This window comes from Bos javanicus, chromosome 27, assembly GCF_032452875.1.
Source record: "Bos javanicus breed banteng chromosome 27, ARS-OSU_banteng_1.0, whole genome shotgun sequence".
In the NCBI taxonomy this organism is placed as follows: domain Eukaryota; kingdom Metazoa; phylum Chordata; class Mammalia; order Artiodactyla; family Bovidae; genus Bos; species Bos javanicus.
The window spans coordinates 21397643-21425243 of NC_083894.1; the positions used below are offsets into that span (position 1 = coordinate 21397643).

At 37.7% G+C, this 27601-nt stretch overlaps 1 protein-coding gene across 10 annotated transcripts in view; it reads right to left on the reverse strand.

Moving 5' to 3' along the window:
* The window catches only part of TUSC3 (tumor suppressor candidate 3), a 218864-nt gene that overhangs the window by 85901 nt on the left and 105362 nt on the right, over positions 1-27601 (reverse strand). For 9 of the 10 annotated variants that reach the window (XR_009734035.1, XR_009734036.1, XM_061404343.1 and 6 more), the window contains exons 3-6: positions 23922-24039; positions 20457-20597; positions 17462-17602; positions 1360-1449 (exon numbers count right to left, since the gene is read on the reverse strand). Coding sequence is in view for 8 of the 10 variants with exons in the window: in XM_061404343.1 (XP_061260327.1) it covers positions 1360-1449; positions 17462-17602; positions 20457-20597; positions 23922-24039 (490 nt within the window). In the remaining 2 variants the exon portion in view is untranslated. The remainder of the gene's footprint in view (positions 1-1359; positions 1450-17461; positions 17603-20456; positions 20598-23921; positions 24040-27601) is intronic. The other variant, XM_061404344.1, reaches the window with a different exon arrangement.

The following is a 27601-nucleotide window of genomic DNA, read 5'->3' on the forward strand; positions in this document are numbered from 1 at the left end:
GTCTAACTTTGACTCTATATCCTAGACACCTATAGAATATATCTGAAAATGGTGACGACAATATGAGACCAAACTGGTTCTTATAATATGTAGTATCAGTGACTGCAACTCTGCTTATTTGCAACCAGCCCTTAAAACCTAATTGAGTCACCAGGGAGAATACAATAAATAAAATGAATTATATCCCTAAATTACAGTTCCACAAAGAAGTTCAAAGAAAGTCACAATCAATTTAGGAAGAAGAAACGAATAATTTGTTAGCTTTCTTTAATATTAAAGATATGTGAAGTACTGTAAGCAATGAAGAATAAACCTCACAAGCTTACATTATACCTTTATAGAGAAATCATAAGATTATTTGCCACAGAATAACAGTATTCCATTCAGAACCGAATTTCAGAAATTAAGACTTTATTACCATTTTATGTGTGATTGTGTGGTGCTATCATTAGATTTTTAAAGATAATCTTATTTTTTATAAATACCTATTGAAATATTTATGTGTAAATGAAATTATATTGGTAAGTTATTTCGAAAGAATCCTACAGCAGGTAAAGAGTACTGGGCAGGAGAATAGATGGAACACGACGGGTTATGAAGCGACAATTAACCTTGGTGATGAGTACATAAGGGGTATCATTATATTCTTCCCTCAAAACTCTGTATAAAAAGCTAGAGAAAAGAGGCACATTTTAAAACAGCTAATAATCTTCAGTAACCTCTAATACTAAGCCTCAGAGATGGTATTTTGTAAAGCTGATCTATGGTAACATGTGCCACTGGCCATTTTTGGTGGAAAGGGAAGGCAATAGGACAGTAGCGGTTACTAAAGTCAGCTCTGCTACTGACAGAACTGCACGCCAATTTCACTTTGAATTTTGTGGCAGACTGTTCCTGGCATTCTAATACAATGTTTTCCTGAGTTTTTAATGATCTTCTGAACTAAATTAAATTTACCATTTAATCTCTTCTGAACTAAATTAAATTTACCAATGCTGGGATGCTCGTTAAAACTGTTTCTATTTCCTCTTTGGACATTACATAGTATTGCCATAGCAGTCTACAAAGTTGAAAAAATCCTTTATGTGTGTATATTTGGTATGGGAGGTACACTGAATTTTTTTAATCTATGCTGAAGCAGTCCTCACCATAAAATAATATGCACATATATATATATATATATATCTATATATATATCTACATACACGTGCATGTGTGTATGTACATAGTGGAGGAATGAGAAAATGGAACATATATTTAGATTTACAAATAAACTCTTTCTTACTAAATATTAACTTTCTGACTGCCGTGTAAACAGGATTCAAGTTCATAATATTGATGCTTAGAACATGCACTTACCACTTGTCCATTGTGTGGGTTTTTATGAGCATATGGTGGTCCACGGATGTGATTCCACATCTGGCCAGAAGTCATAGCAAAGACTATACACTGAAAAGACAGGGTACAGTGTTATACCATGCAAACTAAGAAATGGGGGAACACTGCAATCTTTAAAAAAATGGTCATGAAACTACTTTCAAATACCATGTATATCAGCTCATCTGTTAAAAGCATTTTCATTTACTAATTATGGGACCTTTGGTAAATAACTTATTCTTCTGCTGGCAGATTTGGTATCTATAAAATGGTGATACCAACTATGCTTAAGACATATATTAATAACCAAATTGGGTAACATATATAAAGCATCTGGCATGGTGACTGATAATCTCATATGTCCTAACCAGAGGTAAAGCATACTTAAAAGCACAGATCAAACATGATGCTTTTAGATAGAGCCAGGAATAATTCATAGAAACCACATAACTGCTAGATCCAGCAAGAAAGGCTGTATTTGGAAAACTAATCTTAAAAATCTGAGGCATTACGGAGAGGGTAGAGGAGAGAGTATAAACTGGACGTCAGTCAATCTCTATAACTCAAATGAAAGCATGTTTTGTTTAAATCATCTATGCTTAAATTTATAAACTTGGGCATCTTTAGACTAAAGTGTGTCTTCAGGTTAAAACGCTTCTGAATGTCTCAGAACTTGCCCAGCTCACTGTTTTTGAGCTGCCTGCCTCTGGCAAGTAGCTGAGATGTATCAACAAAGATTCAAGGTCAGACTAAGCAATGTGACTAGGGATCTAAACATGTTAGATCTGCACAATTTCTAAAGCAGGTAAGAGGATACAAAAGGGAAACAGCAGGATGGGGGAAATTATGGAGAGTTTTTAAACCCAGAAAATAAATCCAGATTCTGTTTCATAACTTCCTGGCAACCACTGCATTTCAGAAGAAAATGAAAATGATATAGCAAGATTATAAAGATTAATATGAATCCTTTCCCTATTTTCTTGATAATACTTCTGAATTTAACACAAACTTCTTAAAAGCCAGATTTGACCTCCAGACTTTGCCTAGATTGAGATATTTCTGAAAGCCAAGATTTTACAGAATACTTGCACTTTAAACTTTGAAGGTGCACTAGAATACTAGGCCCAGAGTGACATAGAGAATGATGTACCATCTAAAACATCATAAAAAGTGGGAAATTGTTATGAGAAAAATAAATTATATCTCTTGTTTACAGAAGATCATATCAGTGATTTAAAGAATATATGAAAGTCGAATATCCTGTAGATTATAATATAGTAGTGTGAAAGGCAGAGTATATTTTAAAATCCAGGGAAAGATGTACCTAGTGAATAAACATATTTAAAGTATAAGCAAATGACATTTTTGTTTTTAGTAGACACTCTAAAATTCGAGTTCTGAATTTTTTGAGGATCAAACCCTTGTAGTCACTAAATCAGCACTAAAATTATATATATTTCTGGTTTTACTTTTACCCATCTATATTCCTTCTCTTTTACTGCTTCAATTGATATTCCCTACTGTGGTGGAAAAATGCATGATCAAGTCTGTATTTTAGAAGGAGGGTACTAGCCACACTGTGGAGAAGAGACTGGGGAAAGTGTAACTTGAGGCACAGACATCAGTTTGGAGGCTGATACACAAAACTTTGTGAGACTACAGTGGCCAATTCCATGCCTTGTTCAGTCGCTAAGTCCTGTCCGACTTTTTGCGACCCCATGAACTGTAACACAGCATGTTTCCCTGTCTTTTACTATCTCCCAGAGTTAACTCAAATTCAAGTCCATTGTCATGTCATCCTCTGTCATTCCCTTCTCCTCTTGCCTTCAATCTTTCCCAGCATCAGGGTCTTTTCCAATGAGTCAGTTCTTCCCATAAGGTGGCCAAAGTATTGGAGCTTCAGCATCAGTCCTTCCAATCAATACTCAGGGTTCATTTCCTAGGATTGACTGGTTTAATCTCCTTGCTGGCCAAGGGATGTTTTCCAGCATCACAGTTAAGAAGCATCAATTCTTTGGCAATCAGCTTTCCTTATGGTCCAACTCTCATATCCATACTGACTACTGGGAAAACCATAGCTTTGATTATATGGACCTTTGTTGATGAAGTGGTGTATCTGCTTTTTAGTACACTGTCTAGGTCTGACTCATTGGAAAAGACCCTGATGCTGGGAAAGATTAAGGGCAGGAGGAGAAGGGGACAACAGAGGATGAGATGGCTGGATGGCATCACCGACTCAATGGACATGGGTTTGGGTGGACTCCGGGAGTTGATGATGGACAGGGAGGCCTGGCGTGCTCGGTTCATGGGGTCGCAAAGAGTCGGACACAACTGAGCAACTGAACTGAATTGAACTGAACTAGGTTTGTTGGGACTTTTCTTCTAAGAAGCAAGTGTCTTTTAATTTCATGGCTGCACTCACCATTCACAGTGATTTTAGAGCATAGAAAATAAAGTCTGTCACTGTCCTTTTCATCCAAAGTCTGTCCACTTTTCATTCATCTATTTGTCATGAAGTTATGGGACCAGACACCATGATCTTTGTTTTATGAATGTTGAATTTTAAGGAAGCTTTTTCACTCTCCTCTTTCACCTGCATCAAGAGACTCTTTGGTCCTCTTTGCTTTCTGCCATTAGTGATATCATCTGTATATCTGTTATTGATATTTCTCCTGCCATCTTGATTCCAGCTTAAGTCATTACTTAAGCACTGTAATGACTGGCATTTTGTGTGATGTACTGTGCATATAAGTTAAATATGCAAAGTGACAATATACATACAGCCTTGACGTAATCCTTTCCCAATTTGGAACCAGTCCGTTGATCCATATCCAGTTCTAATTATTGCTTCTTGTCCGTATACAGGCTTCTCAGGAGACAGGTCAGGTGGTTTGGTATCCCCATCTCTTTAAGAATTTTCCACAGTTTGTTGTGATCCACACAAAAGCTTTAGTGTAGTCAATGAAGCAGAAGTAGATATTTCCCTGGAATTCCCTTGCTTTCTCTATGATCAAACAAATGCTAGCAATATGATGTCTGGTTCCTCTGCCTTTTCTAAAGCCAGCTGGTACATCTGTAAGTTCTCAGTTCACATAATGCTGAAGTCTAGCATGAAGGATTTTGAGCATTAATTTGCTAGCATGTGAGATGAGTGCAATTGTGTGGTAGTTTGAACATTCTTTGCCATTGCCTTTCTTTGGGATTGGAATGAAAACTAACCTTTTCCAGTCCTGTGGCCACTGATGAGTTTTCCAAATTTGCTGGCATATTGAGTGCAGCAATTTAACACCATCATCTTTTAGGATCTGAAATAGCTCAGCTGGAATTCTACCATAACCTCCACTAGCTTTATTCATAGTGATTCTTCCAAAGACCCACTTGACTTCACACCCCAGGATGTCTGGCTCTAGGTTTGTGACCATAGCATTGCAGTTATCCATGTCATTATGACCACTTTTATACAGGTCTTTTGTGTATTCTTGCCACATATTCTTAACCTCTTCTGCTTCTGTTAGGTCCTTGCCATTTCTGTCCTTTATCATGCCCATTTCTACATGAAATGTTCCGTTGGTATCTCCATGGATACCATGGAGAACAGTGGTATCAAGGGAACAATTCCATAGTAATGACAGAATTGAGCAATTTAGATAAACGGAAATATTTAAGAGATGGAATCAACAGACTTCATTGATTGATTGACGTGATAGAAAATAGTAAAAAATTAACCTCTGAGTTGCTGATCTGAAGAACAATGTACAGTCAGTAGTGCCACCCAATGAGATAAAGAATAAGGAAGAAGCTTGTGAGGGTAAAAAGGAACAAGGTTACCCAGATTCGGAGTTGAGCTTTTTTAATTATTTTTTTAACAATAGGTCTTTGTTGGTAATTTATGTTAAATGCAGCAGTGTGTACATGTCAATTCTCAATTGCCAGTCTGTCCCTCCCCACAAGCCCTTCTCTCTGGTGACTGTTTCAAACATAAGTTCATTTGTGTCACTTTTTTAAAGATCCTACATGTAAGTGATACCGTATATTTCTGTTTTCGATTAGTATGATGATGACAGGTCCATCCATGGTGTAGGCAGTGGCTACAGCTACATCTTGTTAATGCCACACCTGCCTAAGATTCCTACGGAGCCAACCTCTTTATATTTAGGTCTATATATGGTTTTCTATGAAGCCTTTCCAGCCTAATTTACTCATTTGACAATTATTCACTGGACAGTAGGAATATAGCAATGAATAAGGTAAAAATAATCCCTACCCTTAGATGAAGATCCTCAGTAAGTGACATGTGCCCTGAGTCATAAAAAATAAGTAGGCATTCCTCCTTCACTCATTCAACATTTATATACCAAGAACTAACTATATATTCAAGAGGGCATCCTTGGTGGCTCAGATGGTAAAGAATATGCCTGCAATGCAGAACACCTGGCTTTGATCCCTAGGTCTGTTTAAGAAGCTGAGAATAAAACAAAGAACAAAAATACAAGGGAGACACTATCTTCATGGAGCTTGCATTTTATAGGGAGAAAATAGTAAAAAAAAAAAAAAAAAAATTTTAAGTAATTAAATTATATGATGAAAGTGTTAGTTGCTCAGTCTTATCTGACTATTTCCAACCCCACGGACTGTAGCCCGCCAGGCTCCTCTGTTGATGGGATTCTCCAGGCAAGAATACTGCAGTGGGTAGCCATTCCCTTCTCCGGGGGAGTTTTCCTTGACCAAGGGACTGAACCCAAGTCTCCTGCATTGCAGGCAGATTCTTTACCACTTAAGCTACTGCTGCTGCTGCTGCTAAGTCGCTTCAGTCGTGTCCGACTCTGTGCGACCCCACAGACGGAAGCCCACCAGGCTCCCCGGTCCCTGGGATTCTCCAGGCAAGAACACTGGAGTGGGTTGCCATTTCCTTCTCCAATGCATGAAAGTGAAAAGTGAAAGTGAAGTCGCTCAGTCATGTCTGACTCTTAGCGACCCCATGAACTGTAGCCCACCAGGCTCCTCCATCCATGGGATTTTCCAGGCGAGAGTACTGGAGTGGGGTATCATTGCCTTCTCCGATTTAAGCTTCTAGGGAAATTCAAAATAATTAGAGACAATGAAAACTGAAGAACAGTAGGGAAGGAGAAAAGAAGTCATGAGAGAAGGATTGCAGTACTTATGAGTGGTCAGCAGGGGCCTCTCCAAGACAGTGGAGCTCTCAGCAGACATCTGAAGATGTCTACAAGCCAGGAAAATACTTGGGAAAAGAGGGAAGAGCCAGTGAGCCAGGTTGTGTTGAAGGAGAATATCCGGCGTATTAAGAGACAGTAAAGAAGCCAAGAGGACTGAAGGACAGTTGCTGAGGAGAGGAGAAACGGATAAGGTTGGTGAGTAGTGCAAGGCCAGATCCAGAGCCCCTGGGTTGGAAAATTAACCATATGGTGTGTAAAGGTGGAGGCTGGGATACAGTTCAAACGCTATTGCAAGAAGTGGACTGTGAAATAATTAGACCTTAAAGGTGGTAAGTATGGTGAGAAGTTGTTGGAATCTAGATGTATTTTGCAGCAAGAACCAAGAGGATTTTCTGAGATTAGATGTGGGGTATAGGAGGAAAGAAGTGGTGAGAAAAGACTGAGGTTTTTGACTTGAACAACGGAAAAAATAAAGTTGCCGTTAGCTAAGAAATCAGAGGTGTGGGACAATTAGGTTTGCGGACTGAGGTTAGGAGTCTGTTTTGAGACATCTGGTAGGCTTCCAGGTAGAGATGCAAGATGAACAAGTTGGATTTATCAGTCTGGAGTTTACAGGGAGATCTGGCCCCAAGATAAAATTCAGGACTCAATAACAGACAGTATTTCCTGAAGGAGAGCACGGCAACCCACTCCATTTTTCTTACCTAGCTGGAAAATCCCATGGACAGAGAGCCTGGTGGGCTACAGTCCATGGGGTCACAAAGAGTCAGACACAACTGAATCGACTTAACATACACACAATAGACCGTCTTTAAAGCTGGACACCAATTAAGTAAATATAGATAGACAGGATGAGCAAGATCCGGAAGACCCTCCAAAGTAGGAAGTGAAAGGAGATAACAAATGAATGAGCAAAGATGATTAAGAAGTAGCAGTGAGAGAAGTGTGGCCCCCTGGAACACAAGAAAGTGGTTGTGGACGAAGAGAAAAGGTGTGTAGATACTGACGCAAGACCAGTGATGTGAACTAAACCCAGAACTAATATCTGAATTTATGTCCCTGGAAAATATCTGTGCTCTAGACTAGAGCATTTTCAATGGAACAGTGAGTGAGACAAAAGCCTTATGAGAAAAGAAGGAAACAACGTAGACAATTGTTTCAAAGAGTTTTGCTATAAAAGGGATCAGGTAAACAGGACAGTTTTTGGAAGGGAAAACAGCAATATGTCCCTTCAGGATGAATAAGGAGCTGTGTGCCTTGCTAAGGAGAAAGGTTCAGTAATAAAAGAAAAAATAAGGATGACAGAAAAAGAGGGCAGACTGTCGGTGCACGGTCACTGAATAGCAGAGCAGGAAGGAGACCTAGTACCCAAGCAGGGATGTTAGTCTCAGAAAAGAGTAGAAATGGTTCAAGTAACAGAGAACAGACTCCAAGAGGCCATGCATAGAATGCGGGGGTGGAAGGAGATCTGGGTACTTAAACGAGATAAAAACAAACCTTCATTTTCACTGTCTTGTAAGTATGCAGTTGACAGATCACAATAGTTTTAACAGCACCTGTTTCATACTCTAACATTTTCATATTACAACAGTTACAGTGGATATCTCAAAACATTTGTTTATACTCTTAACTACTTCAAATCTATGGTAGTTACTAGATCCACACTAGGTTTGGTGATTTAATGCATTAATAAGGAAAGGTAAAAACTACAGTGTGACAAATGTTACATACACATGAGAAAATGCTCAAATTTTAAAATGAGAAGTTAAAATTAAATAGCAGTAGCTATATTACATATGCTTTGTTATAGAAGTTCTTAAAAATTCATCTTAATACATGATTTATTCAAGATTCTAAGAAATGGTTCAATAAAACAAAAGCAGGCTTAAACATGGTATACTTGCTTAATCATTTGAAGTACTGACAGATGTATTTACAGTATTTATAATTACACACAGAGCTGTGGGCACTTCTCACAACATAATAAAATACTAAATAAACTTTGACAGTGCAAAATGGCCTAGAATTATTAAAATTCTATCTCTAAAATAAGTATAAATGGTATTTATTTTTTTACTTTAATAATGGAAATGTCCAGCACTTTACCACTCTAATTTGGAAATTTAAATTTTTATAATTAAACTACAAGTTTACTCTTGTATCTTATTTACTAAAATAAAAAAGGACAAAAATGGACATGATTTAAAGGGTACAGCTTAATGAATTCTAACATGCTGCTGCTGCTGCTGCTGCTAAGTCGCTTCAGTCGTGTCCGACTCTGTGTGACCCCATAGACGGCAGCCCACCAGGCTCCCCCGTCCCTGGGATTCTCCAGGCAAGAACACTGGAGTGGGTTGCCATTTCCTTCTCCAATGGATGAAAGTGAAAAGTGATAGTGAAGTCGCTCAGTCGTGTCCGACTCTTCTCGACCCCATGGCCTGCAGCCTACCAGGCTCCTCAGTCCATGGGGTTTTCCAGGCAAGAGTACTGGAGTGGGGTGCCACTGCCTTCTCCAATTCTAACATGAATACACCATTATAACTAACACTGAGATCAAGTAGAATACTATTAAAAACGGTCTACTGGTGCCTTTCCTAATTATTTACCTCCATAGACCTCTGAAGGGGTAAGAAAATTTTCTTGAAAATGCTGCATCATAGAGTATGTGTATACCAGGCTTCAGTGACTTAACTACCACTTGTATCTCTCTTTAGAACAATGTCTCTCCTGATTCTCTGCCTGGTTTGTTGTTTCCTTTTTTTTTTTTTTTGGTATGCATATTTCACAGTTTGTTTATATATTCCCCTGTTTATGGACACTATATTGTTTCTTTCAAAGAGGTATATTTGTGAATAAAACTTCTATGAATATTCAAAGACAAGCCTTTGTATGTACACACATTTTCATTTCTTTTTGATAAATAACCAGAAGTGAAATTGAAGGAAGATACCATTTAACATTTCCACCAGTAATATATGAAGACTCATTTTCCTGCATATCTGTCCTAACCTTAATGTCACCTTTCTTTGAAATTTGAGCATATTTAATAGGCTTCTATGGGTAACTACTTTGGTTTTAATTTACATGTTCCAAATGACTAAACTTTAAATGTTTCTTGGGACCATTTCTATATCTTCTTTTATGAAGTGTCTGTTCAAACCATTAACCCATTTCTCTCTGCCTGTTTTTCAAATTCATTTATTTGTTGTTTTTGCTATTGAGCTGTATGAGTTTTTTATTTATTCTGGGTTGATGTTCAGTCGCCCAGTAGTGTCCAACTCTTTGCGACCCCATGGACCACAGTGTGCCAATACCTTATTCTGGGTATTAACCCCTTAACAGATACATGGTTTGCAAATATTTTCTCCCATCCAGATGGTCTCTTCATTTTGTTAATGGTTTCCTTTGCTGTGCAGAAGCTTCATGGTTTGATGCAGATCCCACTTATTTTTGCTTGTTTTGCGTTGGCATTTTATGTCAAATACAAAAATTTATCACCAAGAACAACATCAAAAAGCTTACCACCTATGTTTTCTTCTGGGAGTTTTACAGTTTCAGGTCTTGAATTCAAATCTTTTCTCCATTTTGGGTTAACTTTTTGTGTGTGGCTAAGGTAGGGGTCTGGTTTTATTCATCTGCATGTGGCTGTCCAGTTTCCCAACACCATTTATTGACGAGACTGTCCTTTCCCCAACACCTATTCTTGGCTCCTTTGTCACAAATTAATTGATCACGTATGCGTGTTTATTTTTGTTCTGTGTATTCAGCATCTTCTGTGGATCCATACAGACTTTAGGATTGTTTCTTCTATTTCTGTAAAAAGTGCCTTTGTAATTTTGATAGTAATGCACTGAATTTGTAGACTGCTTTGGGTAGTATAATATTTGGTAGTAAACATTTTAACAATACTAACGCTTCTAATCTATGTGCAAAGTATAACTTTCCCTTTGCTTGTGTCATTTTCAATTTCTTTCATCAGTGTCTTAGTAGTTACTTGTGTACAGGTCTTTAAACTCCTTGGTTAAAGTTATTCCTAAGTTATTTCATTCTTTTTGATGACTTGTGAATGAAACTGGATTTTTAGTTTCACTGATAGTTTGATATTAGTATGTGGAAGTGCCACATTCTTCTGTATACTGATTTTTTTTATCCTGAAACTTTACTGAATTCATTTATGAATTCTAGGAGTAAGAGTCAGACACAATTGAGCAACTAACACTTTCACCCCTAGAGGAGGAAATGGCTACCCACTCCAGTATTCTTCCCTGGAGAATTCCAGGCCGAGCAGCCTGGTGGGTTGCAAAAAGTCACACAACACTGAGTGACTAACACTTTTCACTTTAATATACAGTATTATGTTATCTGAACAAGGACAGTTCTACTTCTTCCTTTCTGATTTGGATGTCCTTTTTCTTGCATAACTGCTCTCACTCGGACAGCGAATATGTCAAAAGTGCTGAAAGTGGACATCCTGGCTTTCTTCCTGATCTTACAGGAAAAGCTTTCAGCTTTGTTCCACTGAATACCATGTTAGCTGTGGGTTTATCATATAAGGCCTTTATTATGTTGAGGTATGTTTCCTTGCCGGAGCCAGCCGGCAAAGTCGATCAGGTCCCGAGAACGTGCACGGCAGGGCTAAGAAAGAAACTAAAGCAAGAGACTACAAAGATGGGGTCGAGAGGTTCAGACACGTCACCACGAAGGGACGCAGTCTGACACCAACTTTATTCAACATCTCATATTTATACAGAAAAGCGTGAGAGAGACAAAACAGTTGACATTTTTTCTTGGTTAGCCTATACATCTTACAAACAGTCACAAGAAATCTTGAGAGCATGGGAATGGCTCCCTGTTATTATTTCTTACACCAGATAACATTTCTCTGTGCGTGAGAAGTTTGCACAGAACTCCAGGTGCCTGCAGTAAATAAGCGCCTAATCTCTGGGGTGGCGGGACAGAGAGCTATGTTTGCAAGCAAACCCTCAAGGACTGAGGCAGCTCCCAGAGCTGTGTCCTTCGGACAAAGGACCCCGTTCTCACGGGCAGCTCCCCGCATTTCCTCTATTGAGAAATTTTATGATGAATGGAGAACAGAAGCTAGGGGATTACTCCATGTACTGGATATTCACACTGAGGCTTATTTGTAGCTTTATAATAAGCAAAAAACTCAAGACAAGCACATTCAAATGCAAAAAAAAAAAAAAAGGTAAGATCATCTGAGTAACTTTTAAATGTCTGAGTTTATATAGGCCATTACCTCTCCTCATTAAAGAAAATTAAATGCTATATGTATTAAGAAAAGTATACCCTAATAAGATATTAACTCATTTCATTATATTGTTGTCATACTCCTGATATGAACAAAATTATACATTTGGCTATATAGAAAAATTACCTATAAACAGACATGAGTGAGTGAGTGAAGTTGCTCAGTCGTGTCCAACTCTCTGCGACCCCATGGACTGTAGCCTACCAGGCTCCTCTGTCCGTGGGATTTTACAGGCAAGAATACTGGAGTGGGTTGCCATTTCCTTCTCCAGGAGATCTTCCCGACCTAGGGATTTAAGCCGGGTCTTCTGCATTGTAGGCAGACGCTTTACTGTCTGAGCCACCAGGGAAGTCCATAAACTGACATACCTATCTTCAAATGGCCAAATGATTCAACTACCTAATGGGAAAAGCTGTTTGTTAGAAGTTACTTCAGTGGAAACAAATATTATCAGCAATTATTTGCTTCGCACTTATAAATATGCCACAGAGATAATACCTGTATGACATTACAAAGTATTAATGCATAATTTTATTCAAGAAAAATTTGAAAGAAAAAGGAGCTTATTCCACTCTGAAGTCAGAGCTGCCCTGTAGTTCAGAATGCTCACAAAAAACACATTTCTACTGATATACCATAATGTATAGATGCCACAGAAACTTTCATAAATTGTGAAAATTATGTAGTAATAAATATATTAATCTGGAGCTTACATTTTTCATAGAACATAATTAAACCAATATAATGTATTTGAGACAGAAGAAATATTAAGGCATATGAATCATCCTACAATGCAGAGCAATGGTGTTAAAAGGCAGAGAACAGCTTCTATCCTACTGAGATTTACTGTGATAATAAGGCTTGGGTTATTAGATCTTTTTAAATCATGTTTTTATCTTTCACGGTTTTAATTGTGGATTTTTAGGAGGCTTTTATTTGTGTTTGAAATGGATGCAACTATTCATCACATTCATATTCCTGGTTTGAAATGACAGTCCTCTATCAGGAGCATTAGCCTGCCATAGGCGAAGGCAATGGCAACCCACTACTACTCTTGCCTGGAAATTCCCACCGACAGAGGAATCTGGTAGGCTGCGGTTCATGGGGTTGCGACGATAGCCTGCCACAGGAGAAGGCAATGGCAACCCACTCTACTACTCTTGCCTGAAAAATCCCATGGATGGAGGAATCTGGTAGGCTGCGGTCCATGGGGTCGCGACGAATCTGACACAACTGAGCGACTTCACTTTCACTTTTCTGTGTTGGAGAAGGAAATGGCAACCCACTCCAGTGTTCTTGCCTGGAGAATCCAAGGGACGAGGGAGCCTCGTGGGCTGCCGTCTATGGGGTCGCACAGAGTTGGACACAACTGAAGCGCCTTAGCAGCAGCAGCTTGCCATAAAGCTCTGCATTAAGGGCTACAAAACATAACATTTTATACAACCATTCTACTTTAAACTCATCATGAAACAGGTACTCTGTAGGTTTGTTTTTTTTTTTTTTAAACTTTACATAATTGTATTAGTTTTGCCAAATATCAAAATGAATCTGCCACAGGTATACATGTGTAGGTTTTTTATTATCCTCCATCTTAAGGGGGTTGACGAAGTTTGGAAAGCAGAGTGAAACCAAACCAGAACCAATGCTTTATTTAGCTCCAAAAAGAACCAACAGTACCTTTATGTTAACAAGCATTTTTCCCCCTAGGAAGCATGAGACCAAGAACAACTTATGACTATTCCTTCACCTATTTTTTTCTTTAAAGCTCAAAACCAGGAAGCTATAATATCTATGTATGTTTCAACATTTGCATATATTACTTCCTCTATGCCAGGAAATTGCAAGCTTTGTCTCTATCTTATACCTTAAAGCACTATTAATAGATTTCTCTTCCCAGCATATACTTGATTCTTAATCCCATGACTCATATACAATAATATGAAATAATAATGAAAAAGAGAAAAAAAAAATTTACCAGCCCTAGAATACAGTCCGCTCAGAACTAAGGACTCAGAGGTACTCTGGCATCTGTTCAAAGGTAAGACACAACTGCTACTTGTATGTATGCTGCTGCTTCAGCTGCTAAGTCACTTCAGTCGTGTCTGACTCTGTGTGACCCCAGAGACAGCAGCCCACCAGGCTCCCCTGTCCCTGGGATTCTCCAGGCAAGAACACTGGAGTGGGTTGCCATTTCCTTCTCCAACACAGAAAAGTGAAAATGAAGTTGCTCAGTCGTGTCCGACTCTTCGCGACCCCATGGACTGCAGCCCACCAGGCTCCTCCGTCCATGGGATTTTCCAGGCAAGAGCACTGGAGTGGGGTGCCATCGCCTTCTCCGACCTGTATGTATAGTTGTTCTTTACTATGAAGTGAGCATGTCCATAGAAATTCTCCACCAAACTGTTTTTTCATTATTTTCCTTGTGCATACAGTTTTTACATTACAAAAACGCTGTGCTGTTGTACAGAGTTCACTACTTTTTTTAAGAACTTCATTTTACTGTGCAAGCCAAGGATTTCAGCATTTCTGCAAATCAGATAACAGTATTTTGCCAAGAATTATTTCAAAATATATCATTTCCAAAGAAGAACCAGATATTGGTTGTTTTAAATAAACAAATGTCTAGCAATTTGAGTAAATGATTCAGTATTTTGGATGGCCTCTTAACTTTGTAAGGATATCCCAAAAATTGGATTTAAAAGGACTGGAATTGGGCAAATCCAGTTTTTCATGTAAAATAGTTTTTCATTAAAAAGAATCAAGTTTGGTGGTGGTAATGGTGACAGAAAATGGTAACGGAGATTTAAATTATTTCTGCCCTCACTGTTTAAGCTTCATAAGCCATCAGCAGATGAGGAAAAATTAAAAAAAAGACAAATCTGTTTAATTCAACATTTTATATTCAGAGTTTTCCAGCATATTGTTTGAAAACATGTCTGTTTTCTGCAGCCTGTTATGGCTTCTGAAAGGCTGCCATTGGGGAGTAGACATACCTGCCAAGATTTCCTTCTCAAGTATGTGTCTATGAATGTTAGAGCATCTTCTGTTATGCCAAGCTCATTAGCTTTCAAGGATTCAAAGGAAAAAAATCTGTATGATGTGGCAGAGGGCGTGAGAGAATTGACCATTTAAGTACTAACATTTGGTTGTCATATAAATGTTCTTAGACATTTATTTAGAGTTGTAATGACTCACTGCATCCACTGGATTAAACATCCAGCATATGAGGCACATGCCAGATTTAGAGAACCCAACACTGTGTGAAAGGGCTTCGTTGGTAGCTCAACTGGTAAAGAATCCGCCTGCAATGCAGAAGACCCTGGTTGGATTCCTGGGTCAGGAAGATCCCCTGGAGGAGGGCATGGCAGCCTACTCCAGTATTCTTGCCTGGAGAATTCCTATGGACAGATGAGCCTGGCAGGGTACAGTCCATGGGGTCGCAAAGAGTCGGACATGACTGAGCAACTAAGCACAGCACAGCACTGTGAGAAGTACCAAGTCTTAAGTTAGATGTACACAGAATCCTATCCCAGGTGTGAGGTTCTGCAAATTGAGTTTACTGAATGTTTCCTTGTCTGTAAAATGATGATAATAGAAATTCCTTTTCATAGTCATTATAAAGAATAAGCATAAGAAACATAACCCCCAAAGAAGGAAGAGGTGCTGTAATGTCCATTATTACTTACAGTAATAACTCTACGTCTCTTCTTGAGGAGTGAAAGTTAGTCACTTAGTTGTATCCGACTCTTTTGTGACCCCATGGACTGTAGCCCACCAGGCTCATCCATGGAATTCTCCAGGCAAGAATACTGGAGTGGGTTGCCATTTCCTTCTCCGGGAGATCTTCCCAACCCAGAGACCGAACCTGGGTCTCCCGCATTGCAGGCGGACCCTTTACTGACTGAGCTGCCAGGGAGGCCACCTCCTCTTGAGAAGGGAGAATAGTGTATGCAGGTGTATCATCTGGGTCTACTTCAGGCACATGGTTACATCAGAAGCAGACTTAGTTTTTCAGGAGACTGAAACAGTGACAAAATTTGGTATAATAATGCTGAAATACTAAAGGAATTTTAACCTTCCAATAACACTTTGAAAGAAGGGGTGTATTTTTTTTTCACCAAGACAGTGGGTGGCTTAACTGAATGAAGCACCCTGAAAACCAGACTAAGCAACGTCCAAAACACTTTCAAACTTAATGACCACGGTGACTGAGATCACCCACTGGATCCAGTTACAGTAATTGGAGTATAACTAATAAATCTCTTTAACTCAGTTATCAAAAACTGAGAAAATATTAAGAAACTTTCCTTGAAAAATCTTCCTTACGCTAAAAAAATCCAAACCTCAAAATCTTATTTCTCTGTCTACCACAAAGCCATAGAGGATCTGCTTGAATTTCAAGACATTAGCTATTATTGCACATGATGGGTGCTTTAAGGTGAGTTGACTGGGATGCTCACTTATCAGTCTGTCCTACTGTATCATAAACACCACTGTTTGCTGAAAAATAGAAGGATGGAGGGCTACTGCACGAAGGTAAAACCAACAAACTGACATTTAGCTGTAAATATATATATGTATACATATACATATTAAATAGCTTCATGTTTTATATTGTTTATAAATGTTTTATACATCTTTTGTTACTTTTAAGTATCATTATTTTCTTCTTCCTTTGGGAAAGAGATTTTAATCATCTAAATTGTTTACTGTGTAAAAATCCTAATGATTATTGGAGACCTTGAATTCAGAACTGTTCAACTCTAGTATTAATTTTATTTTACTCTGTAAATTGTGATAAAATTTTCATGTAGACAGTCATATAGGCAAATCACAAATTAAGTAAATAGTAACATCTCTTTCTTTACAGTTTTTTATTCCCTGTATTTCTTTCTCCATTCTTATGCTTTGACCAAGACCACAAGTAAAATGATGAAGAGCAGATGACTGTAGGCATCATTACTAAGATACTTGCTAGAGATCTTAAGATACTCTTAACCTAAAAAACATAAATGATGTCACACACTCTAGGAAGCCTATAATGACTTTTCAGTACTCAAGATTAGGTGTCCTTCCTATATAGTATGTAATCCTCTAATCCTGTGTGCTTACTTCCATCACAGCATGCAGAATGTTACATGATTTATCTCTTGATTAGTTTGATTAGTATCCCTGTGATGAATTACGATCAGGTGGGGTTTATGTCTTACCTGTCTTATCTCTGGTACCTAATAATTATCAGGCACATAGTAGAGACAAAAGAAAAGAGTTGCTGGGGAAAAAATAGCTGAATGAGTACATTTCCAAGTGCTTCAGACTCTAACAGTCTGTAAGTATTTTTAGTGTAATTAGTAAAAATACACAAATCCCTAGTGTATTTCTAAATGTATTACCATACATTTATCTAGCACTCGTAATATGCCAAGTACACATGGAAAGACATTACATTTTAGTTGTGAAAACTGAAGGAAGAGAGCACAAGCTACATTAATGGTGAACTTAAGTTACATCACCTAAGTCCTAAAAGTTAATTCTTCTCATCCAGACTCGATTTTCATTACAGTTATAATCTGGATCACTTTGTTAATATTACACAACTTGGACCATTACCCAAAGAAATAGGGTAAATGTGTTAACATACCAGAGACACCATGGCCCAACCAGTCTTGTTATAGATGAACTCCAAGTTGTTCCTTCTTAAATAGAGCAAACCACCCACAAGTGACACCAACAAAGCCAAAGCAATGGTGCCAGAGTAGTTGGGAGGCCTGAAGACACGAATCTGCAACAACACAATGAAAATGTTTTAAAGTTCAAGAAAAATATTCATTTTTTCCTCTGATATTCTCGTCCTTCTGATCTTTAACACATGTAATTCAGAAAGGTACCACCTTACTTTTCATACCAGGCACTAACATTCCTTTTGTTCTTTATGAGTCAAAAATATATGCCCTAAAGCATCATGGCTATGTAACAAAACGTGCTCTTCTGGTGCTTTTAGGTGAATACAGTTAAATATATGCAAAACCTACTTACATTCAACCCAGAGCTGAACCAGATAATCATGATGATCCCGAACACGGGATCATCTGGTAAAAAGGAGAGGTGAGATGGAGGGACTACTACTTGTATTATTTCAAATTGGAATTTTTTAAGACATTTTCTTTTAAACAACTTTACTGAGCTTTAATCCATATACCATACAATCCACCCACTGAAAGTGTACAATCCAGTGATATATTTTTTTAAGCATATTCAGATAGGTGCAGCCATCACCACAGTCAGTATCAGAACATTTGAATCACTTCAAAAGGAAATCCCATTCCCTTTTGGCATCCACTCCCTTATTCCTCTCACCCTGCAGCCTTAAGCAACCACCAATCAATCTACTTTCTGACTCCATACATTTATTCTGCAATTTCATATAACAGTAGTCTTTTGTAACTGGCTTCTTTCACTCAGTATGACCTTCTCAAGGCTCACCCTTGTTGTAAAATGTGCCGCTGCTTCATTCCTTTTCATGGCTAGTATTTCCTTGTGTGGATATCACACTTTGCTTATCCATTAGCCAAATAATCAGTTGGATATTTGCGTTGTTTGCACCTTATGGCTCTTATGAATAATGCTGCTGTAAACATTTTGCACAAGTTTTTGTGTAGTGTATGTTTTCTTTTCTCTTACATATGTATACCTAGGAGTAGAATTTCTGGGTCACATAGAAACTATGCTTAATGGTTTGAAGAACTGTCAAACTGTTTACCAAAGTGGTTGCACTATTTTGCATTCCCACAAGTGGTATATGAGGATTCCTATTTCCCCGACTTACTTTACAAGGTGAGATACTTTACAAGAACAAAGAAGCCAGCATGAAGGGGCTCCCACTAATTATATTTAGAACAATTTTGGTACCAAAATATTTAAGCATAGTACTAACAATCACTGGAGGGAAAAAACAATATAAGATTGTGTACCAATGAATGAATGAAATACAAAGAGGAGAGGAGAACTCTTGCTTACAGTAAAATGCCAAGGATCAATCTGAAATATGGACAAAGTGCTAGAACTGGAACATCATCATTCTGCAACCAGCATGATGAAATCTGGATCAAGGAAGAGTCATCAATGGATACTAAATACTGACAAAATTTTGATGAGGAGTAGGATATCTGCATGATCCTAAATGTCTCCACATAGGGAGCTTACGATTTAGGAAGGACAGGGTAGGTCAACTGACAAAACTAGACTATGTACAGAAGCTCAATATATTAATGTGCGTCTGTGAACACAATAACTGTACGGTCCTGTATTTCTTAGGAAAGACAATTCACCTTAAAAGGATTCAGAAAAAAATGTGTGTGGGTATGTAAGTATATGTGTAGACAGGGTGAGGGATGGTAAGAGAGTAAGAATGCCAAAGCAAAAGCCATAAAAAGTTAAGAGTATGTGAATCCTGATATAGGGTATACATTGAGACTAGACTTTTTTCATTTGTGGAACTACTTAAAGTTTGAAATTACTTCCAAATATGTATTTTCTTTTTACAAATGTGGATCTGTCAACAACATATAAGTGTGACAAATAGGTTAGAATTATTTCTGATTAAAACTGAGTATTTCTTATAAAGAACTAGTAGTACTTTCCAATGTTACATTTAATATTTTGTACCAAACAAATGATACATTGTAGAACTGAATATCTGCCTAAATATTTCCACCAAAAAAGAGGTAGTCACCAAAATATCATTAATACCTATATTATTTTATGTACAATGATAGTATGAGAGACATCTATCTCAAATGAGAAATATGCTTACACAAAATTAATATCCCTGTATTATATCTAAGGGAAATGTAATTTTTAAATAGCTGGTTAGAATTGCTCACTGTAAAAACTTCTAGTGACATTAAGGAACAAAATAGCCATAGCCCTCCACAAAGACATTAACTATCATCAACATTGTACATATCTCAGTAATATTTTGCTTTTCTAAATCAACTATAAATACTGTTTTTCTATCCTACTTTTTCACTTGTTATCCTTTGAGCTTCTTTCTATGTCAAATAATGTTGCACACCACTGTTTGTCTAGACTGTACACATTTAATTCAATTCTCATTTTTAGATATCTGATTCCTGAGTGATTTTCTTCTATTAAAATGTGTAAATTTTTTCCCCCATAGTTAATGGTTGGGGGAGAAGGGAAGGAAGGCAAGAATTATACTGTTAGAATTTATAGTCCTAAGAACAGCATATGTCAGTGACATTTTCTCATATGGCTCATGAAAAGTGGGTATTATCCTATTGTTATTTGCCCAAAGGATAGATAAAAATTATACACCTGTTTTTTTAATTAGAGTATCTTTGATTATTAAGACCACTGAGCAATATTCAGTATATTTTTTAGCCTCAGAAATTACTTTGTGCCTAACATGTATTCTTTAATGGTTCATTGATATTTTAAAAACCATTATTCTAAAAACCATTTAAATTCACCTAACTCAAAGTTCAGCTTACAGCTATCATATGCAGTTTTCCTAAAGCAGGAGAAAATGAAAAAAATCCTGTGGCCTTATTATAATGTTACACCAAACCAAGCTAATTAGCCTATTATTAAAACTGTGAGGAATAAAAACATACATGAACATCCGTTCTGTCAGCAATCCACTTTGCTAGTTGTTCAGCGCCAAATCCAATTCTTTGAAGGTCAAAAGTATCAGCTCTCTTGGGTCTGCCTTTTGGAGGAAAATGCATGAACGTAGGAGCGGAGTTAATGTTGAGCTGTAAAACATGAGATAAAAAGACTAAATCTAATATCCCAACTTTTTTTCCTGCATGAATTTTGGAAAGACAGCATTTATTATGAAAAATCCAAGGGGATTTCCAGAGCTTAACTACTGTTTTTATTCATCTTGATATACTGCTGAATAGAAAAGAACTTATGAATTAGGCCAAGTTCACTGAACCTTAACATTTCACATACATCATTCATATTCTCAGCTATATCCATCTATTTCATTGCTCATTTCCTTCTTTATTTTCTAGAATTCTACAACTAAAGAATGAAATGATTCAAAGTGCAAAATAGAACTACTGTAGTTTGGGGGTACACGGATGATTTTCAGTTCTTAAGCAGTTGTTAAAGAAAAAGGTTGGCATTTGATGAAAGATATAAATATATTATGTAAATAATTTTGAGTACATTGACTTCTCTATTAATTTTAAAAACTTTTTCTGTTCACCTCCTCTGTTATTTCAACTGTCTTAAAATGGTTACATCTCATTAATTATTTTCTAAAGGCAAGCTTCATTTGAAAAGTATATTGAATATACACCACCCTAGTATAAATGGTGTTTATTAATAACAACCTAAAAAAAAACATGAGGTTAATTTGCATTGGGGAGTAAACTGCAAAGCACAGATACAGATTAAATTCTTGCTGCCCAAGAATTATGAAAAATGATTCAAATGAAAGGCAAGGAGCTTTTTGGCCCTGGCTTCCAATATACAGTTCAACATTCCCCAACAATAAAAATAAAAAAATTCAAGTAACAACAAACATTAGATCACGGTTCAAGGTAAAGATACAGCAGTACCAGCGGGGGCGTACATGTTATGGACATTTAGTAATGTTTACTAAATTGAACAAAAACACAGTCACCAATTCCTTTCTCCCACTCCACACTTTGTTCATGTGCGTTTTCCTGATAGGTGCACATGAGACAGTTACAGCCAACATGACTGCTAGTGCACAGCTCCCTCTAACACATCACTGACTTGCTGGTCTGTTGTCAGACACTTAGCCTCAGCCATCACACAGGAGTCACATATAGTTTACTTTCTGAACAAGTCCCTAACAAGCCCAGGACTATCAAATTTCTACATGACATCATTTAACCTTATATACCCCTCTTAAAGCTCAACATTCAGAAAACTAAGATCATGGCATCTGGTCCCATCACTTCATGGGAAATAGATGGGGAAACAGTGGAAACAGTGTCAGACTTTATTTTGGGGGGCTCCAAAATCACTGCAGATGGTGATTGCAGCCATGAAATTAAAAGACGCTTTACTCCTTGGAAGGAAAGTTATGACCAACCTAGAGAGCATATTCAAAAGCAGAGACGTTACTTTGCCAACAAAGGTCCATCTAGTCAAGGCTATGGTTTTCCAGTGGTCATGTATGGATGTGAGAGTTGGATTGTGAAGCAAGCTGAGTGCCGAAGAATTGATGCTTTTGAACTGTGGTGTTGGAGAAGACTCTTGAGAGCCCCTTGGACTGCAAGGAGACCCAACCAGTCCATCCTAAAGGAGATCAGTCCCTGGTGTTCACTGGAAGGACTGATGCTAAAGCTGAAACTCCAATACTTTGATGCGAAGAGCTGACTCACTGGAAAAGACTCTGATGCTGGGAGGGATTGGGGGCAGGAGGAGAAGGGGACGACAGAGGATGAGATGGCTGGATGGCATCACTGACTCGATGGACATGAGTCTGAGTGAACTCCGGGAGTTGGTGATGGACAGGGTGGCCTGGCATGCTGCGATTCATGGGGTCGCAAAGAGTCGGACATGACTGAGAAACTGAACTGAACTCCCCCCTTAAATGATGTCATAAGGACGAGATGCTAATCCAAAAGGACTCATGTCCTACTTCTTATAAGGATTCCAGTCCTATTGAAATTTGTCAAGATTATATCATCATCACTGCTAACATTGAGTCTTTATATTCCAGGGACACTTCTAAGTGGTTCATGTGTTTTCTTTCATTTAGCTTCACAACAATCACAGAGAAATATATCATTTTTATTTGTTTCGTACATGAAGACATTAAGGTATAGAGAGGTTACGTCCCTTGTCCAAGAATACAAAGTTAATATATGGAGATGATAAAATATGTAGACAAAATCTGAGCTCAACTGTCTGGCCCCCTGACCCCTGCTGTTAACCTACAGTTATTAACTTTTTGTGTTTATCAGTACTTGATCATGCCTTTCAAATGTACAACTCATTGCAGTACCCAGCATGGATTAGTTTGGGTATCCTTGTCCCTTTTTTTTTTCTTACACTGTCTGACCCAGTTCTTTACCAGGTCATGGAAAAGCATTTAGACTCAAGCTAATTTTAAGTGGACCATTAGTGAATATTTTTGCTTGCTTGCTTTCAGACTGATAATTCATTCTTCTTTGCTGATTTCTAGTTTCATCCTTATGACATCATTTAACCTTAATTAATCCTCTTAAAGGGCTTCCCTTGTGGCTCAGCTGGTAAAAAATCCACCTTCAATGCAGGAGACCTGGGTTTGATCCCTGGGTTGGGAAGATCCCCTGGAGGAGGGAACGGCTACCCACTCCAGGATTCTGGCCTGGAGAATTCCACGGACTGTATGGTCCATGGGGTCGCAAAGAGTTGGACATGACAGCGACTTTCACTCGCACTCACCCCCGCTTAAAGACCTTTTATCCCCCTAAAACAGCTTAAAGGTTAAGTAAAACTTCATTGTTGCTATTCAGTTGCTAAGTCATACCCGACTCTTTTGCAACCCTATGGATTGTAGCCCACCAGGCCCTTCTGTCCATGGGATTCTCCAGGCAAAAATACTGGAGTGAGTTGCCACTCATCCTCCAGTGCATCTTCCTGACCTAGGGACTGAATATTTGTCTCCTATATTGCTGGTAGATTCTTTACCATCAAGCTACCAGGGAAGCCCCATGTAAAACTTACCTTGAATCTTATACAAAATTTCACAAATTTATGCAAAATACCACCCAAAGCACATACAATTAAATATCAAAATAAAGTTAATGGGTCGCACAGAGTCAGACATGACTGAAGCGACTTAGCAGCAGCATATAAACTGCCACTGTATGATGGGAAAAAAAAACATATTTCCTCTATGATGGAAAAGCTAAAATGTGTTTATTCACTAATGGCAAAACCTGTACTGATTAAAATAATTACACTTAATATTATCTTCATCATACCACAGAATTTAGTAACTACTCATTGGAATCACTGAACTGTGTTTTTACCTGGCACACAAAGACGTTATCAACCATAACCAACTCCGATAAATACGCTATTGAAACAAAATATAACTCTCTTACCTGTTGAAAAATGTCTGTTCCCTCATCATAGTCCACTTTACTGAAGAAGAGTTTGTTACAAAAGGCAGATGAATAGCGCCAGGAGTTAGCCAGTATTTGATATTCTTCGTTAGCTAGTCTGATAAGGATAATGGCACAGAGTGGAAACATTATCAGTATTCAAACGTCAACAAAGCTATTAATAAAACAGGAATTCTGGGGCAAGAGTTACCCTGGCTTTAGTAAGGACTACAAGCTAAGAGTAGATTTTATATTTTAAATGGCTGTGGGGAAAAAAAAAAAAGAACATCCCATGACACATAAAAATTATCTAAAATTCAAATTTTTATCATTCATGAATAAAGGTTTCCTGCAACACAGACACACTGATTCATTTACTTATTGCTGCGGCTGCTACTAAGCTACATAAGGGCAGAGTTGAGGAGTTCTAGTAGAAAGTTGAGGGCAAAAAGCTCATCCTGGCCCTTTGTATAAGAAGCATGACAACTCTTGTTCTAGGGGATAAAATCATTTTGTGCCACTTCCTACATATATATAACTTAAATTTTCTAATGATTTTTTGTAAAAAGCACAGAGCCGTTTTTAAGAATTTTGCAATTCACTTTAACAGAGAAATAAACATCATGGATATGTTTTAAAACTGTAAATATCAGTTATGCTCCACCTTTATGTATTCTATCTATCGAAAAATGCATTTACGTTTGCACCTAAAAGTAAGCAAAGATTTGAGTAGCTAAACCAAATGCCACAAACAAGCCCTCCTCTAAGAGCATATTTACTCTTATTTTGAATTCATTTGTATTGGACATTTTGTTGATACGCCAGATACAGAAGCTCTATTTTTTGACGTAGACATGGAGGAGAAATAAGGAAAGGCTGGTTGCAAAAGGATGTACGCACAGTCATGGAAAATGAAGCAACAGTGATTGCTAAAACTTAAAAAAAGGAGAGGGAGCTTCTTCCATGTAGTTGACTCTTCACAGGAGATAGGGTGAGTCCCTCCCCCAAAGAAGTATAGATAGAAAAAGGTCTAATCCTACAATCACAAAAAAACTTGGAAAGGAGTCAGCAGCAGATAAAGAGATTTCAAGGAATATCTGGAAAACGTAAGGCTAGTGGAAAAGTTTTGATGGACGAAATTACAATCTCCAAGAAGACAGCAGTGCAGAAGAACCTAGGAAAATACTGGATAAGAAGCACAAAGCTGCTGGGTTGGAGGTTTCGTCTTGCCAACAAGCCAGCCTGTTACTGTCTCGGGTGCTGGCAGAAGCCACAAGACTCAGGGTCAGAGACCTAGAGGACTTTATTCTTCTTGTTTGTATCCCTGTGCCCCCAAGTTCACGGGATGACACAAAAGGCCCTTCCTGGATGTCCACACACACAGCTGACTGGGTTACAGGACTGTGCTACCGAGTTTGGGGACTACTGTTTTTCTAGTACATGATGACCAACTCCGTGCTTTGGGGAAAGACATAACGCCACTCCTTAAGGCTTGTCACTGCACACACAATCCTTTGCTTTCTTGGCGTGCCCAGCAAGAACAGGCGGGATGATCACAGCCCATGGTTGACTGCTTTTCCCAACAGTAGTCATAAAAAAATAGCAATGCCATATAAAAAAGAGCAAATAAACTGAGAGAGCACTTTAAAGAGGAAGTATGATTTCTCAAATTAAATACGGAGTTAAATAAAATTCACAGAACAAAAAGGACACAGGTAGACTCTATTGGGGGCAGGAAGGAGAAAGGGACCTAGATATTTAATCCAATAAATCCAACTTTCAAACAGAAAGAACTCCAGAAAGAGAAGAGACAAAGGAAGTATTTCTGGAAACATAATACAATTAAAGGGACTAAGTATTCAAATTAAATTACTTGCCAGATTCTGAATAAGTGGAATAAGACCAACATGTTGTGATACTTTAGAATGTTATGGATAAAAAGAAGGTCCTAAAAACTTTCTGAAGAGAAAAGTATTTAACAAGGGCAAACAGTGAGACGGGGACTGGACCGGCTATCAGCAGCGCTCGGTGCCTGCAGAACACGCCTGTAGAGTTTTGAGGGTGTGCTGTTTTCCATCTAGAATTACATCAAGCCAAACAACTGATGAAGTCTGAAATAAACATGTTTGAAGAAATATAAGTCATGTGAAGAAAGGTAAGTCATGTGAAAGTACCTTAAGATATAATTAATAGAAAGGTAGTAGGAATGGAAAAAATGAGAAAACCTGAGAATATAATAAAGGAACTGTAAGGAAAAAAAAAAAAAAAAGGACTAGGCAGGATATGGTGCAGGAGGAAAGGCAGATGTGTAAGAAAGCTGCAATCCGACTACAAAGCTGTGAAATACAAATCAGAACAGGAATTTAATTGGACCTCAAGATGAAGAAGAGAATACATTCTAAGCAACCATTATAATTAGAAAGCGTTGGACGATATCAAAGACTGTAGGGAGACATATTTGGTCCCACAACAGTAAGAATAATGACAACAAAATGAATATAAAAGGCAAGGTCTAAGTAAGAAGAAAATTAAAATTTATCATTATCTAGATTAATAGGTGATGGGAAAAATTAATTATTTTGAACATTTTATTTTACACAGAAGTAGAGTTATAAGCAACAGCACGACACTGTAGAAAAGGAACCATAATAAAAACCTACTACTTTGCAACTGATGTTATTTATGTGGAAACAATAAGTCAACCTACAGACAGACATAATGATGGCCTATCAATGATGACAGTGCTATTAACGATGACAATATAGAGATAGAGGTAACAGGATTTGGTGGGTAAGAGGGGAGGAGAGGTTGTACTTGCTAACCTGCAACTTATGGAATCAAGAGATATCACTTATGAATAAGTAATAGAAGGATGCTATTTACTTTTATAATAGTAAAAGAAAAAGCTATAAAAATAACAAGAGGTGAGATGAGTTAAATCCTCACTTGTTAGAGCCAGAAATGTAAAGACTAGGTGTACTGTATGAAATATACAAAAGTAACCTTTAGAGATTAAAAGAAAAAAGAAAGAAAAAATAAAGGAATAACAGATGGCCTATGGCTAACTGTGCAAACAAGTGAATGCAAGGGCTAGGGGTAGTCTAGGCCCAGTAACAAGGAGCCACATAATATTGCTATGATTGAAATATATCTATTTAAGAGAGCTAAAAAACAAACAAAGCTTTTATCTTCGGTCATTTAGCATAAAGACCTATCTGAGATCATTTAGCATAAAGACCTTACGGGCACGTTTTATGGTAAAATAGTCCAAAATATCTACCACTGTAAACATCAGCCTGAAACTGCATTATGCTCAGCAGGCAGAAAGCTGTATTATATATATTTTGAATCTGTTCAACGAAGTAGAAGCTTGTAAAGCTTTGGTGCTTAAGTAACATTTAACATGAGCACCTAATAGCAAAAAGTGAGCTAATCTCCAAGGTTCCAAGGTCTGCTTTCATGGAGCTGAGGTTTTACTGAGGAGACATATAATAAACAACCAACCAAATGAGAGAAAATCATTCCAAGCTAAAATATATACTGAGAGAAAAATTACACAGAATTGTATTACAGAAAACAATGGAAGATCTACTTAGATGACACGGTCATAAAAAGCTTCTCAGATGAAGGGACATTAATGTTCAAATTCCAAGGAAGAGAAAAATCCATCGCTGCAAAGA